General features: G+C 52.5%; 1 protein-coding gene and 1 long non-coding RNA gene across 6 annotated transcripts in view; one reads left to right on the top strand and one right to left on the bottom strand.

Moving 5' to 3' along the window:
• Window positions 1-549: 549 nt before the first annotated feature.
• Window positions 550-17,685, top strand: part of HNF4A (hepatocyte nuclear factor 4 alpha) — a 36,522-nt gene continuing 19,386 nt past the window's right edge. For 2 of the 5 annotated variants that reach the window (XM_085558030.1, XM_085558029.1), the window contains exon 1: window positions 17,314-17,617. In XM_085558030.1, coding sequence (XP_085414156.1) covers window positions 17,503-17,617 — 115 coding nt within the window. In that variant the 5' untranslated portion in view covers window positions 17,314-17,502. Of the gene's footprint in view, window positions 782-17,268; window positions 17,618-17,685 lie in introns of those variants that run through there. The other 3 variants (XM_085558031.1, XM_077787019.2, XM_077787020.2) reach the window with 3 other exon arrangements.
• On the bottom strand, window positions 9,706-15,635 carry LOC110469291 (uncharacterized). Its single transcript, XR_002465221.3, has 2 exons — window positions 13,397-15,635; window positions 9,706-10,203 (listed from the first exon to the last, which is right to left on the bottom strand). It is a non-coding gene; the product is annotated as an uncharacterized LOC110469291 (long non-coding RNA).

The following is a 17,685-nucleotide window of genomic DNA, read 5'->3' as shown; positions in this document are numbered from 1 at the left end:
GGGTAACAGAGAGAGAAATGGAGGAGCTGCAAGCACCCTGTGCCCAGTGCTATGCTCAGGGTATCACCCTGCATCCCACCACAGCATCCCCAAGCAACCCCTCTGGTTTGGCACTAGGCAGACAAGCCTCGACTTGTGGCCTCGGCATTTTGCTCCTTGTGCCTCATCCAGGCTCTGCTCTGCCCCTGCCAGTCTCTACATTATCCCACAGCCCCTGGCCCCCCATGCTGGGTTTGCCCTTCGCAGTACACAGACTCAGACCTGGTTTTCCCATCTTGGCTGGGCGATGGCACAAAACCCCGAGCTCCTGGGGCACTGCAGAGCTGGATCCGGCTGCCCCGGCTCCCCGTGGCCGGGGGTGAACCCCAGCCCGGCGGCTGCCCCGGCCTTGACACCATCTGGAAGCGGGAGCCCAAAAAGAGTCCAGTAAAAGCCGTGTTTGAGTTTCTAGCTTGGCAGCAGTTACTATAGCTACAGCAACGGCACCTTGCAGATTGGTTTCCATAAGAGCTTGGTTACTATTTAACATCTCCACCCACATTAGCCCTGATTAAGCGAATCAATAAGATAACAGGAGAGGCAGGTTTCCTCGCCCTGCCTCTCCGCGCTCCCTCCTGCCTTCACCTAGTTCCTTAGTGAGAGACATTTTTATTTATTTATTTAGATTTCTTTTTTATTCCTCTACTTCCTCTGGTTTTCGCCCCAAGTCCCCATAGCAGTAGCCGGCGAGACATGGTCAATGTAAGCACCCAGCTAAGCGCTAAGATGGAGGCTCCATATGGTGAGTACAGCGTTCCCACCGCCCGCGCTGCCGGCCTGGCGTCGCTCGCGGGAAGCGGGGCTGGCAGCGGCCAGCAGCCCCCAGCCCCACGGCCCAGCCCCGCCGGGCTCCCCCTGCCTCAGGCATCCGCAAAGGCTGGAGGTGGAGGCAGGAGAAGGGCTCTGGTTGATTTTGATATGATGCAAATCCTGTGTGTGCGTTTTCTCTCTTTCACTCTGCTTGACCCAAAGAGGAAGGCACGTGCCTGAGGGAGCAGAGCGGCCCCATGTGCTGGCAGAGGGGCTGCTGCTGCTGCTGCCAGGCTCGCAGCAGCAGTGGCAGCAGTTTAGAGGAGGTGAAGTGCTGCCCTAGGACACACGGCCAGCCCCGATGCACAGGCTGCAGGTGGCCCGTGGCATGCCCGGGCTGTGTGAGTGGGCACAGCAGGCGCTCCTGCCCAGGGCCGGCGTTACGGCTGGGCAGCTTTCCCAGCACGGAGTGTAGTGCCTGGACAAGCAGCAGCCTCCAGCCTCTGCGGGGCACAGCATCAGGTGGCACAATGTTGCCTGGTCACCTGGCCACGGCGAGATGCCTGCCAGGCCTATGTCTGTGCTCCCAGCGTGGCACAGTGGGCACCAGCCTGGAGCAGCCCTGTGTTGTGCTCCTTGGCTGTGACAGATGCCAGCTGCCAACAAAATGCACGTGGACCCCAGGGGGCAGGTGCCCTTGCCCAGGCTGAACATCAGCCCATGGTTATCCTCAGGATGGGACAACTGTGCCTGTGTTGCAGCATCCCCACACAGCTGGCTGGGTCCCGTGTGTTTTGGGAGCCCTGGTTCCCTGGGCTTGGCTGGGCTGTGGAGTGAGATCCCAGCAGCTGGGCTCTCACAGTTATGAGGTTCTCCATCACATTCCCATGGCTCTCCAGCACTTCCTTGTGGCTCTCCATCAGATCCTCACGGCATTCCATCACTCTCAAGCGCTCTCCATTGCTTCCCATCACACCCCATGGGGCTTCCCATCATACTACCTTGCTTTCCTCCCTCTATTTTTCATGTCCTGTTCCTCTTTTCTTTTATGAGCATGCACCCCCTGCCCAGTCCACCTCCCAGGTACTATGTGTGCAAACTCAGGTCCCAGGAGGGCTTGTGGGACTCCCAGGCCACCTTCTTGCACTTTGCTCATGGCCTTTCTTTTGATGGTTGCTTCCCTTGATCCAGGCCTGCAGCATCCCATAGGTGTCACCTCCAGCCCTAACCCACTTCTGTTGTGGCATTCATGCTGCCTTGTGTCTCTTGCCCCAGCCCCCAGCACCTTAGTGCCCTGCAGATCACTTTATTTCAGGTCACATCACCCCATGGTGAGCCATGGCCAGACACAGGGCATGTCAGCATTTTGGTGGGTCCATGGTCTATGGCAATGGAAATGTGTAAGGACTGTATAAGGATTGTATAGGATCTGCTGTAGTGTCAATGGAGCAGGCAGTTGTGATCAAGCAGTTACAGAATGCTGAGTTTTAGCCTTTGTGCATCCCCAGCCCACAGGAGCCAGGCCTCTGGAGGAGCTCTGCTCACTTCTGCCTCTGAGCTGCAGGAGCCAACAGGAGGAAAATACCCAGAAAACTGCCCAGGTTTTGCTCTGTTTAGGGCAGGTTGTGTTTTTGTGTCCAGCTGGTGCTGCTTGGACAAAGTGCAAGGAGCCACGTGGTGAAGGACACGTGTGAGCTGGTGAAACAAAGGACTGATACCTCTGAGATGTGCAGAGGGTTGGATCCTGGAGCAGGAACTGGCCCAGGAGGACCCAGTGCTGAGCATCCTCCAGGCTGAAGCCCCTGCTGCTGCTGGGAGATGGATCCTGACCCACCCAGCTCACAGGGACTGACTTACATCTCATTTGCAGGAGAAGGGGAGGTACAAGGGATGTTCCCATCAGCCTGGGAGACCAGGTGGTGCAGGGTGGCCAGGTCTGGCCATCCCCACATCCAGGGTGCCTGCATCCAGCTTTGCCTCAAAGTGCAAAGCCAATCTCATTTCTGCAGTGAGCAACCAGCTTTGCCTGACAGATGCAGCACAAGGAGCTGAACAAGCTCTTTAATCTCTTGGGATGAAGTTATTCTGGCCCACTTGCAGCTGTCTCTAATGTGAGCAGCCACTTGCCAACCCTGGCCCATCAGTGACCTTAAACACAGGCAAACATTTCTGACAGTAACTTTCTCCTGAATTTTTTAAAAATTATTTTTATTGAATAGGATTTTCATAGTTGTTTTTGTTTTAATTTTTCAGTCTGAGAGTCAGCAACTGAGCCACATGCTGAGCTTGGGCAAGTGCAGGCAGAGCCAGGTGCTGTTGGATGGATGGGGAGGAATCACTGCCCATCCCACCTGCGGCCGCTCTCCCCATCTGCTCCCGTGGCTGAACAAAAGCAGGCTCTGGCCAGCACCCGTTGCAAGCCTGGGGCCAGGCTAGGGGGGGAGAGAAATAATAAGAATAAAAAAGCAAGATGGGCCTCCCAGGCTGAAGTGAGAGGAAACTCAGAGTGTTGGCAGAAGGAGGGGAGTCCTCATAAATAAAACGGGTGAAAAAGTTATCCAAATAGAGGTGAGGAAGTCTTGGTGGGATGGGGACTGGGCAGTGCCTGGCTTCCCTGGCAGCTCTGTAGGGTTAGGTTGGGGCTGGGCAGCAGAGTGGGCACAGCAGCTGGGATGCAGCACCCTGCGGATGGCAAAGAGGTGGCCCAACCCTTCCCAGGGTCACTGGAAGTTTATTCCCTTGCAAAGCAGTGGGGGAGCTCACACAGCAGTGGTGGTGCTGAGCCCCAGCTGTGCCCATAGTGATGCCCTTGCAGCCAGCAGCTGCCAGCCCTCAGCAGGACAGGCCATGGAGCTGGCATGTCTGATGGAGGCACACCTGGGTCCTCCAGAGGGGCCTTCAGCCTTGGAGTGGGTCACAGAGTTATTTTCAGTTTCTTTTGATAGATGGAAAGATTTTTCTGATTTTCCCTTCTCCCTATCCCGTCTTAGGAGCTTCAGGATTTCAGCATCCATCTGAAGCCAGGGATACATTCTCATGAGGAAGCTTGGCACTGGAATTCAGCCTTGGGACAGCCAGCAGGTCTGGCCCTCTCTTGGCAGTGGTGGTATCAGTAAGAGCATCCCCCCACTGCAGTTACTGCAACCCTCCCCATCCATCCCTGCCCCAGACTGTCACTAGCATTTTCCCTAAACAACAACTTGGGGGCACTTATTTCCCTCTCATCAAACCTGTGCCTTGTGTAAAGGACTTGGAGGATGCCCTGCCAGGCAGTGACAAATCTGGCCTGTCCCCAGCACCCTTGGTGAGTTCCTGGGGGAGAAGGGAGTGATGCTGCAGCTCTGGAGAGATGTGGAGGCACATTTGAAATCCTCACCAGCACCTGCTGAGGACAGGCTGTGAACTGGAAAGGTCTCCACTGGTGCTAAACCCCTGCAGGAAGCTGAAAATAGTGTGTGAGAAGGTGGAGGATGGAGAGAGGGCAAGAGGAACATCTCCAGGGCAGCAAGGAAGGGATGAGCCCCTTGATCCACCTTTATCCTCCCACTGAGACTTGGGCACAATCTGAGCAATTGATCTCAATCCCAGTGCAGGCAGCACCACCCCTTCATATTTTGGATCTCAGAGCTGGGGATCCCCAGGGCTGGTGGTTACAGCAGGGACCAGTGCTTGATCAGTAAAGCAGCTTTGGAAAACAGCTGAAAAATGCCAGACGTCATTGCTGCTCAGGAGCTTTGGTCAGATGTGGGGAATAGTTTCAACTGAGAAACATAAGAGGGGGCCAATTTTCTGAGTATTTTTAATTTTCACTGCCAAATGCATTGAATTCTTCACAGGTTTCCTCTAGATATGACCTGAACTGAGCTTTTCCTCCTCGACTGCTCATGTCAGCTGCTCTTTAATTCCTCTATTTACTCCTCGGTCTCTGTGTCCAAGGCCTGGCAGCCATCAGGGACTGATGGTTCTTAGGACACCTGGCATACAGCTCCCTTCCTTGTCCCCACTCTGGCCATCCCTGCTGGATGTTGGGGTGGCTGTAACACTGGTGCTGGCAAGGGCAGCACTTTCCAGTGCCTGAGCAGGGTATTGGTGCAGCCAGGAATAAGCAGAGGTATTTGCTGGGATGCAAAAGGGACAATCACTGTGTTAGCAACTTGGCCTGCTCCCAAGAGCTGTTTGCTGGTGCTTGGTGAAGGTTTCCTTGGGGAAGAGCTGGGGATGCTGCTCAGTGCCACAGGGTGTCTGCACTTACCCACAGGGCTGTGACTTCTCCCACCTCATTCCAGCCACTTATGGGGCCAGCAGCACACCCTCCACTTTGGCTTTTCTTGAAACACAATGGTATTTTTATAGGGGGAGTGAGCCCAGAGAGCTGCTGTCAGCAGGAAATGAGCTCCAGCTCTGGAAGGTGAGCAGCAAGAGGCTCAGGAAGTGCCTGAGAAGTGCCTGAGAAATGTTCTGAGCTCAGCAGGGCTGGTGTAGGTCTGCCAGTCATACTCTGTTAGTCATCTGCTGACATTTCTTAAATGGCATTAAAAAATGTTTACTTAGCATGAGTGCAAAGGGGTGGTGAGTGATGGTGGTCCCACAGACAGCAAGGGCTGGGTGAGTTTCTTTTACATACAGCAGTATTTGCAGCATGACCAGGGCCAGCACTGAGGGACAGCACACAGGGCAGAGCCAAGGGGAACATCAGGGGATGCCTGCAAGTATCTCTGCCAGCAGGCTTGGGGTTAGAACAGGGTAAAGACTGCAAAAAAACATCCGTGACTGTTTGTGTTCAGGCTCCTTCTTTGTTTGCTTTCCTCAAATATTCAAGCAAACAAGGTTCCTGGCAGAAATGTATGTGGAAATGGCAAATGTTGCAGAATTTTAACAGAAGGTGAATTTCAAGGTAGGGGTTGTATGGTGAACCCTAAGCTGAGGACTCTGTTCTCCTGTCCTAGACAGAGGCACTGGGGCTGCTGAGCAAAGCTGGGTCCCAGAAGCAATTACCCCCAGGAACAGCTCCTGCCCAAGCTTCAGCCTGAGCATCAACAGAGATTACTCAGCAAATCCCTTCAGGAAATACATGTCTCAAAAAATAAAGGCAGGCTCAGGATGCTGTACCAAAGGGATGGGAGGAGCAGCTCAGGCAGAGCAAGTGGTTGTGGAAATGCACCAGCAGTCAAAGAGCAAACAGACTCTGGCTCTGCAAGGCTGGACCAGATTTCTGTCCCAAAATCCTGTGCAAAAACCAGAGAGATTCCACGTGCATCCCCATGGTAATGGAGCTCTGGTGCTGAGAGACAGATGGGGACCATTACTGTGAGCTCAAGCCCTCTGAGCCTCCAACAGCAAGGTGTTCCTCAGGGACACCTGCTGCTGCCAGCTCCTGCTGGGAAGAGGATTGGAGGTAGGGAATGGGTGATAGTGTGTGCCTCCTTCGTAGGTGACCACCCATAGCCCATGTCCTCTGTGACAGTGCTCTGGGAGCATCTTCTCCTTCTCTGCACATCCAAGTTGGTTTGACAGCCTCATTTTTATCACTGCCCTGAAGACCTCAGACCTTGCTCACTCCACTCCAGAATTCCCAGGGCAGCACCTTCCCTGCAGCTTTGCTCATCCATCTGTCAGGGTGGATGGCTCATCTCCTGTCACTGAGCACAAGAAACCCAAACCCACCAACCAGTGGTGGGGACCAGCAGACACCTTTCACCTGCCTCTGCACCAGAAACCTGTCCCAGCCAAGGGTGTGTGTGAGATTTTATAGGTGATAACTCCTGGGAAAGTGGGAAACACAAGGAGAGACGCACACTCAGCTTCCTGGCATGGCCTAACGCTCTGCTTAGGAGAGCCAATGTCAACAGATAGACCTGAAGGAAGGAACAAAACCAAATACATGGGTACTTCTCAGAACAAGAGCTGTAAAACCTGCACAAACCTGAACAAGTGCCACAACACTGGTTTATATGGTCAGAATCAACAGCCGAGCTCACTCAACATGTTTGCCAACACACAAACCTCAGCCACCAGGCCAGGTTTATGGCCCAGTGCCCCTCATGGAGGCAGAGCCCAGCCCTCCTGCCCCACTCAGCCACTTCTCTCCCCCTCTGTTCCTGAGGGATGCTGATTATTTTGCCACACAGTCCCCAAAACCTTCATAGCCCATGGTAAGAGGTTGCTGCTTGAGCAGGTCCTGTGCCAGGGACAGGCACACTGAGGTAGAGGTGGCCCAGCAGGGAAGAAAGGACAAAGCACTGATGGATGCCTGAGGGAACCAGCTCATGCAGAGTTTCATTGTTGGCAGGCCAAAGGCTGCAACAGGAAATGAAGAATGGAATAAGGAGGCAGGAGGAACAAGGGGACAAACAGCCAGGCTTCAGATCCACAGCCCTGCTACTCCCTGCCTAGAGTCTGCTGCCACCAAGGTGGTGCGACCGAGGTGGTGGAAGCAGAGCCGAGTGCTGCCTGTGGCTCATCCATGGGTGTGTGCCTGGAGACTGCCACTATCTGGGAGAAATGTCTGTTGACTTGGGTGTGTTTCCCTGTTACAGCCACTAAAACCTGTGTGGCAACACAGGGGTGCAGGGAGGTGTCATGGGGTTACACACAATTCAGTCCCTGCCCTGCCCTTGATGCTGCTCCCTGCTCCACATGGGAATGTTGGGCATCAGCCCCTGTTGCCAGCACACCCCTCCCTGGGCACAGAGCTGAGGGACAGAGCTGCTGCTCACTCCCCATTCCTGACCCACCAGGAACATTCTGGAAGCTGCTGACTGTGGGCACTCCAAATTAACTCAGATATACCTCAGGCAGGCCTGAGTGGAAGCAGAAGCTTGTGGAGACAGGACAGGAATGGTTTAGGAATGCTTTTACTCCATTAGACAAGTGCCTTCGAGGTGCTGCTTGGGGCCTGATGTTTGGAGGGCAGGAATGAGATCTCTTCTCTTGGCACAGCAAAAGGAGAGGTGGGCTTGGCAGGAAGAGTCATCCAAGGAGGAAGAAAATGCAGGAAAATGGGTATTTCAGATGGGTTTGTCCCTGAGTTGGTTCTTCTGGACACAGAGGCTGATGAGACCTGGCCCTAGCTGGGTCACAGCCATGCAGCCCAAGGCTGAATTCAGAGGTGCTCCGGTTTCCCTTTCAGCAATCCAGTCACTCAGTGCAACCCTAGTGAAGTGCCACTCTATTCCCTCACACGATTTTCCTCCTCCATTACAAACAGGGCCACACTTGTCAGAATACACTTCCTGCAGGAAGAAAACTCTGGGTGCTCAGCAGCCTCCCTGCTCCCCTCTGGACTGAGTCATCCTGTACTGTGATGTCAGCTGGGAGGGGAGACCAAGGTTGTTGCTCAAGGATGTGGTGTTCTGGTTATTTATATAGAAACACTTTTAAAGCAAAAGCAGTCAGCTTCTCCCTGAGGAGCCAGACCCACTCCTGCTGTTAGACACACCCAAGTACATTTTCTGGATCAACCTCCACAGCTGCACGTATTGTCAGGTACCCCTGCCCTAAGGAAACCCAGTGGCAGGCCAGGGGCAGAAAGGTGGCCCAGGAAGCAGCAGGGATTGCTGCGGGCACTGGCAGCGGGGCACAAACCCAGAGCCACCTTATAATTTTCCTCCGGGTAGTGGCCAGAACCCTTTAAAACCTGCAACTCTGCAGCACAAACTCCTGCTCCCCATCAAATCTCATTGTGACCAGCATTAAGGGATTAGCCTGTCCCTGCCTCTGCGCCACAAGCAGCTCCTGGGCATGGCTCGTGCCCCGCTGCCTGCGGGGGGCTCGCCGGCTGCACAGCCCCATCCAGGGATGAGACTTCCCTAGCTCTGCCCACGGAGCTGAGCACCCCTGGAAGATGAATGGCAGCAGATACCACCTGTTCCAGGAAACACCAGGTACCCCCCTGCTCCCCCAGCACTTGCAGCAGGGAGAGAAGCAGCTGCAGAGCTTATGTGAACAAAGGGCATTGACAGGGTCTCCAGTGTGGATTTGGAGCTGCTGAAATAGGCTCATTCCCACTGATATTGCTGGTTCCCAGAGGATGGGATCTCCACATCCCTGGTTTCTGTTTTGCTTTGTGCAGGGTGCACATACCAGCTTTGTGGGTGGTGATGGCTCATGTCCCCAGGCTGGTTCTGGGGCACAAGAGAGAGATATCCCAACGTGGGAAGCATGATGGGTGCTGTTCTCCTGGGGGAAGAGGTGGTAGAGTCAGGCTGGCACCCCGTGGATACCCCAGTGATTACCTGTGCTGTCTGGGCAATGATTTAGTCATTGTCAGGCCAGCTCCCAGTGCCTGGCATTACTGCCCTGGGCTGCCCCGGGGACAGATCCTGCCACTCTCAGCACAGCCTCTGCTCCTGAGCCAGACCTGCAGTGGGACTTCCTGGCCCTCAGAATGAAAGCTCAGAAGCAACTAAGAGAAAAACACTCCCAGTGCAAACTTTACTGGTTGCACAGAGTCCTTACCAGGAAGGTTTTTAGGGTTCTCCTCTGTGGCCCACTCCAGTCAGTTCTGTGCTCAGCTGTGTGGAGGCCAGGAGGCTGGGTGGGCTTAGAATGCACCAAACATGTCCAAGTTCCAGTGGACTACTGCCAGCACCGTGAGGAACTTGGACATGTTTGGTGCTTCCTGAACCCTGGACCCCTGTGCCTCACACAACCTCATCCCCAAAACACCCCAACAGCCTCCATTCCACTCCAGGACTCAGCAAAAATTGAGCTGCTCCTCTTGCTTGAGAAATTCCTCCTGAGCAGGGTTTGTGCTGGTTTGTGCTGGGGTTTGTGCTTTCTGGGGTAGCCTGCACCCCCAGTCTGCATCCCACAGGACAAGCTCCCCATGCCAGTGGGGAGTGTCATGCCGGGGGCTGCTCCCAGCAGTACCTGAGCTCTTTATCAGCTGGAAATCAATATAGGAGAGTTCATGGCTTCAGCGTCCCATGATACGTTTACTAGAAGTGGTTCATTTCCTCAAATGATGTCGTTTACGGTCATAATATATTTTAATTTCTTTATGATACAAGAAGCCAATGGCACCAGGACTTGCAGGAATGTAAAGGGACAAACAATAGTCAAATGTTACCTAAGCTGAATAGTCCCAGCTGATCAGCAGTTCCCATGTTTGCTAGCTGGGAGCCAGGCAGTTGTCCCTGCAGTGTCCTGGCTGTGGTTTTCTGGAACTGTAGGAACGTGTGATCCCCTGCCCTTCCTATGTTCCCATGTTCCCATACCTTGCTTTCTGCTGTGTTTTTGTTTCTCTGGCAGTGGACAGGAGGGTTGTGTCACACAGGAGGGTGTGTGGGGAGCGTGCAGCTGCTGTGGACGTGGAGCTCCTGAGTGTTGTCTGGTTCTCACTCACTCCTTGCTGTGCTCTGGTGATTGAGGACACTGGGGACATGACAGGTTACTCAGGCACTCTGCACACTCCTGCAGAGAAAAAGCATTTTGCACTAACTTGTTTCCTTTTGTCTTCAGAAACTAGAATCTCCTGAATTTTAACTCACCACCCCTCACCCCTTTGTATGGGCTGTTTTTCCCATGCCCAGCCTACCTTTCCTGATTCAGACCTGCCAGTGCTCCCACCTGCAGCAGCCTCCCTCCTTCTCATGCTTCCTCCCATCAGGCACACATGGCCCTGTCCTAAGATGTTCCCCAAAGTTCAGCTCCCCAGCTGGGGCTGACTTTGCCAGCCAGCCCAGGGCAGGAGGGTGGCTGGAACTGTTGGGTCCAAGAAGATGCTTTTTGTCCTTGAGGTGCTCTTGACTTGCCCTCCTCCAGGGCCATGGGCTCAGACTGTCCCCTGACACCCTTGCTCTGTTGCAGCTCTCCCTCCACCCCTCAGCATCATTGCAGTCTTTTGCCCCAATTTTGAGGGAGGGATGATCCCAAGAGCCCCAGCAGCCACTGGAGGTCACTTCCAGGAGTGGCTTGTTGATGAACCTAGCTTTGCAAAAATATATTAAAAAAAAAAAAAAAAAAAAGGTAAAACTTGATGTGCAACCACTGTTGATTTTGGCTGTTCTCCTCCTTTACCTATTGCTCCACAGCTGAAACGATTCAGGGGCTGTTTCATGTGTGTATAATGAACGTATAAAGTCAATGAAACGTAAAAGGCCTGCAAACAGCTGGCAGGGCTGAAGGGAGAGACACACTTGCCTGCCAGACTGTGAGCTCAGTAGGGATCCTTTTCCTTGGAAGCTTCAGGATTATTTCAGGCCCAAAGGAATCATATCCACCTGCTAAATAAGTTCTCCCGGGGTCTAGAGCGGGTTGCTGAGATCCCTACCACACTAAATGTGTGAGCTGGCAAGGCACAGACAGCAGTAGTGTCTGTGGCTGGCAGCAAACCCTCTCTCCAGTGCTGCTGCTTCCCTGAGGCTCCTGCTCCCCCATTTCAATGGGGCTTAAACCACTGGATTTCAGCCAAGCTTTTGCCAGTGTAGTCAGTGAACCTGGAGCAGCACATGGCAAAGTCAGAGCTTTCCTGAACTTCTTCCCAAATTGGCAGGAGAGTGTTTAGCAGGAAAGTGTACGGATCTCTGCTGGGTTGGGGTTTGGATGGAGTGCAGTGCCTGTGGTGTAGGGTTTGAAGGGGGCAAGTGGGATGAGTGGTGCGAGCTGTAGCTTGGGTCACGTTGCAGCCTGTGGTATAAATGGAAGAAGATGAATCTATTCCCCTTTCTCCCTTGGGCCTGGGCTCATTGCATGATTTTATATAAAAACAGAGCAGACAGATTTCGAGAGTCACAACAGCAAAACTGCAGACCCCAGAGCCAGATACTGCTTTCAGGGAATCCAGGGCAGGCAGAGTGATGGCAAATACACATCAGCAAATGCCCTGGCTTTTTCAAGTACAGCCACCCTTCTGGGAACAGCTCAAATTTACTGTTCTTGCATAATAACTGCTCCCAGGAGAAATAATAATTACTTCCTCAAGAGTTCAGAGCCCTTGTTAGGCAGGATAATAAACTCCTCTCCAGTCCTGGGATGAAAGGCAAGCACAGTGTTATCACCAGAGCAGTATATGCTGAAATGATCTGTCTGTCCCCGTGTTTGCAGTTCTTTCCCTACCACTTTTGCAGAGCAGCTACTTATTTTAGCTTCAATAATTGCCTCCAGGCCCAACATCATCCCAGCTTCTGCTGAACTGCACATGTTGCTTTTGGAGAGGAGTTCAGGCAGTCTTATACCTTCTTTACAGTAACTCTTCCCCATGCCCAAAAGCTGCCTCAGTTCTCCATATGAGAATTTTGTGGTCTGGGGACTAGGACAGTATTGGTTGGTTTGGCTACATTTTGATAATAACTCTGTTCAGAAGCAGCCTAAGGTTGCAAGGAAGCTGCCTCTGTCACCCTGAGTTGTGCTGGGGAGCCTGGGGTGCCAGCACATGTCACATGATGATCAGTGACAGTATGTCTGGGGTCTGCACAGGGTTTGTCTATCCTGGCCATTGCCCCCAGCTCCAAACAGCAAATCTGCCCCAACCCCAGTGGCAGGCACTTCAGCCCTGGGGAAAGTAAATCACCAAGAGTGATTGCTGTGGAACAGGATGATAAAATTGATTGCATCTTCCCCAGGCAAGGTCTGGCACATGGCTGTGGTCTCCTTCTGCCTCTCATTGCTGGATCTTTCTAATCCACCTCCCTGGATGGAGCTGGTGGCTCATTTTCACCTCTACAAAGTGTTTTGCTCAGGCAGGGATGCGCAGTGTGCAGCTGGCAAGGGGCAAACGGACCCTAAACAACCTCTGCTGAATCATCTATTTCCCTGGAGGCTTCTCACAGCTTCTGGGGATGTTCTGGGGAGGGACATGGGAGCAGATTCCCATCTGTGTGTCTGTCATATGATTGCCGCGAGCAGAGGCAAAGATCTACCCCATGAGCTGGGGGCTTGGGCAGCTGCACTGACCTGCAACATTACAGCCCCAAAAAATTCCTTGGAGCTGCTTATTAACACACTGACAATTCTGCTCTGGAGTCACAGCACGCCAAGGTAGAAGGCAGGAGGGTTTGACAGTATGGCCTAAATACCTCTGTTTACAAAAAGTCTGACAAAACACAAGCCCTTGGCTTTATCTTTCCCATTTGGAAATAGTCACCGAGCAAATATACTCAAGGCATGAAAGGAGGGGGGTTTATATTGACTTTAGAAAAAGCTGTTCTTTAAAAACAGGAAAAAAAGCTCATCCTTGAGCTGTGCAGACTGGCTGCGAGACCCAAAAGAATCAGTGTAGGGGCTTAAAGCATGCCTGCTAATCTGTAGCAGTTCTGTGTGAGCAAGTCATGCAGTAAACTGCTCTCTGTTAATTTTTTAATGCAGAATAAACAGGTCAAGAAATGATTAGCATGAGAATAAGTTGAGCTTAATTGAGAGAATCAGAAAAGATGAGAGGGAAGAGCAAATTGGAGTTATCAGTTAACTATACAGAGTGGCTCTGCCTCCACAAGCTCATGTTCCCTCTAGTTTATCATCCCCTCTGAAGCTGCTTTTTTTTCCCCTTCCCTTACTTAAATGATGAACTAAAATTGCTGGTACAAGCACAATGGAAGCCCTTGTTTCTCCTTCTCCTTTTCTCTCTTCAATGGCTGGCCAAATGAATTGTAGGTGATAAGGCTCCTACCTGGTTATTCCCGAGGTTCTTCCCAGAAAGAAGCTGCTGACATTAAGTACAAAATCCGCTTTGTGAAAGTACCAGTGCTGTGCTCCAGTGCAAAATTTTCAGCATGATCCTGGGAGATCCAAGGACTGAGCAGACACGTCCGTGGGCAGGGGGAAGAGCAGTCCTCGGGACTGCTTGAAGTGGAGTTTGGTCAGTGGTCGGAGATCTATATTCTCAGATAGGCAGGACTTTGTCCACAAACTGGAATTTGAAATTTCAAAGGGGAAAAAAAAAAAAGGCAGAAGGGACCTTTGCATGTGTGGAGATGACTACGCTGGTGACGTTCCCCTGGGACTTTTGTTCTTTGTCTTGTACCTGGGCTTCCTGCTTCCCCACAGCTCGCTCGTGAAATGGCGACGGGCCGAGCAGGGCCCTGACCGTGCTCAGGGCTTGGCTGCTCTGCTGAGGTTCCACACCTGAGCCCATCTCTGCTTTGTGTGCATGTGCGGGAAAAAAAGGCCATGTGAAATATTCCAGCTCTACAGTGGCCTTGGAGCTGGGAGTGACGGGGAGCAGAGCTCTGGAGTCAGGGCTGCCAGGCCAGCGATGGCATTGCCGATGACAGCTGAGGGGAGTCCTGCTGGCCCTGGGCTCTGGCTTTTCTGCCGGGCACTTTATAAGAGTGCAGAGCTGTGAGAGAGAAAAGCAACGAGCAGGAGGGCCCCTGGTGATGGTCCATGCTCAGGAAGTCTGCAGGCAAGCCCAGACTGGGTGCCTGGTCGATCCACTGGCAGGCAGGGCTGCATCCTGCAGCAGCAGGGAGAGATGGGCCAGCAGGAACTGCAGGAGCATAACACACACAGGAGCACTTGAAAAGATGGGCCCAGGCTCATCCCAGGGTGCATGGCTGGAGAACAAGGGGCATAAAAACTGGAGAGAGGTTCAGCCAGTGTCTAACCATGAACACAGTCAAGCACCAGCTGGCTGCCGAGGCTGCTCTCCATCCTTGGAGGTGTTCAAGACCCAGCTAGATAAAGCTGCAGGAAGCCCATGCTGCTCTCACGGTTGGCCCTGCTTCCAGCAGGAGCCTGGGGCAGAGACTCTGAGGTTCCTTCTGGCATCAATTATCCTCTGATCCTACAACACCCTGTTCAAGAATCACCAGGGAGGAGCCCCTTGAGAGGAGCCAGCTCACCTGCTGGACATGCAGAGTTGGCAAGCACAGTAGGTGACGGCATCCTTTCCAAAAATGCCCTATTAAATACTCTGTCCCTGGTCCTCACCTATTGAGAAGCACAGATCTAATTTTCAGGGAATCCCCTTTAGGTTTGCATAAATTTTCCAGATGGGGGATATATAGATAAGGCAGAATTAGTGCCATGATGTGCCAGTGTGGGAAAGGATTTACTGCTCAACAGATGAAAATGAAATAATCACTTGACATAGAACAGGTCAAACCCCATAGCTGTCATGGTTTCCTTTGCAACCATGACTTGACATCGGAAACAGTGGGTGGAGTGTACAGAGAACCAGGACAGGAGAGAGGAGCAGATCTGAAAGATTAACTTCTCTGGAGCACCTAGTTTGGGAACAGCCTTCACTTATCAGTGGGGGTTTTCCAGCTATGAGCTGTCTCTCTGTGTGGAATAAGAAAGGCAAGACGCCTTCTGTAGCCAGAAGTGTTTGAAACAGCTCCACAAGCAGCTGATGACTTGAACATCTCCCACCTAAAACAGCTACAGACCTGTGGGGTCCTGTTGGTCAGTACAAGCCAGTGCAAGCAAGCTGTCCCAAAAGTCACCACATGAGGATGCCGGGGGAGACAACCATGAACTTCCCAGGCAAAAGACACCAGGGGAGACTTCACCTGCAGCGACAGTGCCCAGGGAGCAGCCAGTGCTTCCATCAGAGCTCATCTCCAGGGCAAAGGAGGTGTGTGGTGTCCTTGGCTGGTCTGGCCCTCGACCTCCACACCAACATGAAGGATTTGGGAGGGGCAACTGGTGACCCACAGAGGACACTGGCGGTGAAAAACAGCAGTCAACACAGTCCTGGGTGGAAAACACTGTGTCCCATTGACAGCCCCAGCCTCGTGAGCCACCTAATGCTCTCCAAACTTCCCTGCTCCTTATCTGCCTCTCTCCTGCACATGCTGCCTCTCTGATTTCTATTCCTGGCCCTTCTAATCCTTCCTGCCTGGGAAGTAAATGGCCTTTGCAGCCCCCTTGCTCAGCAGGCTATTGATGCAAAAGGTTTGTTTTGCTGAGCAGAGCAGAACGGGCCTTGCTTTTACAATATTTTACTAGACGCTGTGGCAAATCTTGCACATATTTGACCTGGTGTCTGTAGCATTTATCTAATCAAAGGGATCACCCTGGCCTGGCCGGGACTGGGGCTGAGGTCCCTGGGATAAGGCTATGGAAAAGGCTATGCTCTATTCTTGCATCTCCATCCCAGTCTGCACATCATAAAACCAATTTTTGGCAAGGACTGTATCTGCCTAAAGGAAGAGCCACCAGCACATGAGCTCTGGCCTGTCCCTCAGGAGCACTGACAGAATCACTGTTTCCCCTGCAGCAAAGGATCATTTATCACCATTCCCAAGTGAGAAAGCAGGGGCTCTCCCCTGTGCTCAGATTCACTCTGGCAGAACTGCAGCCTCAGGGTAGAAGAGCTGTTCAGAAGTGATATGTAGGTCATGGCTTTGGGGGGCAAAGGGCTGCTTGAACAATTCCGTGTGCTCCTAAAATGTGAATAGAAAATCTAGCACAACTGCCCAAAGGCATGTACTGGTGTGGAGCCAGAGACCTTGGATTCATGTTGTGGCAGTGATGGCACTATATCCAGGGCAGCTTATGGTGCCAGTGGGGTTGGGGCTGCATTGGGGTGCCTGGGAAGAACAAACACAAGGCACTGGGAGCCCAGATCAGCAGCGTGTGGACTCAGTCGCTGCTGGTTGCGAAACCACGGGGCTGTTTTCAATGCAGAACAAACTGATACCAAATCATTAATTGCTGATTCTCTTGCATGAGCCAGTGCCATTCAGAAATCAATTAAATTCCCACTCAATGATCTCAAAATTGAGATCTGAGTCTCAATTAAGACTGAAAAGTCTCAGTTCTGGCTGAAGTGGAGGAGTGATGTCCCACGGGGCAGCTGGGGAGGAGAGCACAGGCAGCTCTGCCCAGCACCAGTGGGGTCAGAGCCCAGGTCTGGTGCTGACAGCAGACAGTGCACCCGCAGAAGGAAAGCTCCTGCTGCTCTGTTGGAACCTGTCTCATGAAACTTTTATAGCAGATCAGCCAGTACCCAAGGCTGGGGGTGTCAGCACAGAGTGATTTCAGCTGTGGGACAGGAGCCACCCTGGCCATTCCCAGGGTGTCTGTGCCACCCCTCAGCCCCCCTCGCTGTTTGGGCATGGCTGCAGAATGGGATCTGTTTATAGGGCATCCAGCCTCCTGTAAAAGTTGGTTTATAGGGAGGTAAAAGGAGTCATATATTTCACTTTACATAGCAACGTGTAAATTTCCAGGCAGGAGCTGACCTTCTCTGACCATGAGGGAGAGAAAAGAGGGAGTGGAAGGGATGGAGGGAGCAAGAGAAGGGAAAAACAGAGGTGTAGGCAATCAGTGCTGAGGAGAGGAAGGCAATGACAGAAGTGGCGAAGAACCTTGTACTCTTGGTAGGGTTTTTTCCAAGTTTTCCACCCCAGGTATAATTAAGAGCAACACCAGCAGCTCAGCATCAAGGTCATTAGATCTTGGTGAGTGCCTGCTCCTGTGGTGCTGCCTGCACCCAGGAGCCAGGATCAGAAACGCCTTGAGATTCAATAATAAACAATCAACAAGAATCACTGCTGCTCCACCAAAAAAAAAAAAAAAAAAAAAAAAAAAAAAAAAAAAGCTTAGCAGTATTCAGCAATGGGTGAGATGATTAAAGATTAACCCCCTGCCTCCTGCCTCCACCCCTCTGGGAGTATAGGCCTTGAGGCTCAGCAAATCCTTTCAGAGAAATATCTGAATTAAAAGACAACAGGTAGGGGACGCAGTGAAGGCAGAGGGAGGCAGGAGGGCCAATAGCCTGGGACAAGGGAATCGGTACAATCTGGCCCGTGTTTGCTGAGGATAATGCGCCTTTCCAAAGCCCTCATAGACATGGAGATGGCAGATTACAGCGCAGCGCTAGACCCGGCATACACCACCCTGGAGTTTGAGAACATGCAGGTGCTGGCGATGGGCAATGGTGAGTCTCCTCCACCTTCTCCCCTCTGCTGGGTGGGATGAGCTGGGGGCTGCAGGAGAAGCCCCTGG

The sequence above is a fragment of the Lonchura striata genome, chromosome 20, assembly GCF_050655825.1.
Source record: "Lonchura striata isolate lonStrDom1 chromosome 20, ASM5065582v1, whole genome shotgun sequence".
Taxonomy (NCBI): Eukaryota; Metazoa; Chordata; class Aves; order Passeriformes; family Estrildidae; genus Lonchura; species Lonchura striata.
This window is presented reverse-complemented; position numbering and strand designations above follow the sequence as displayed.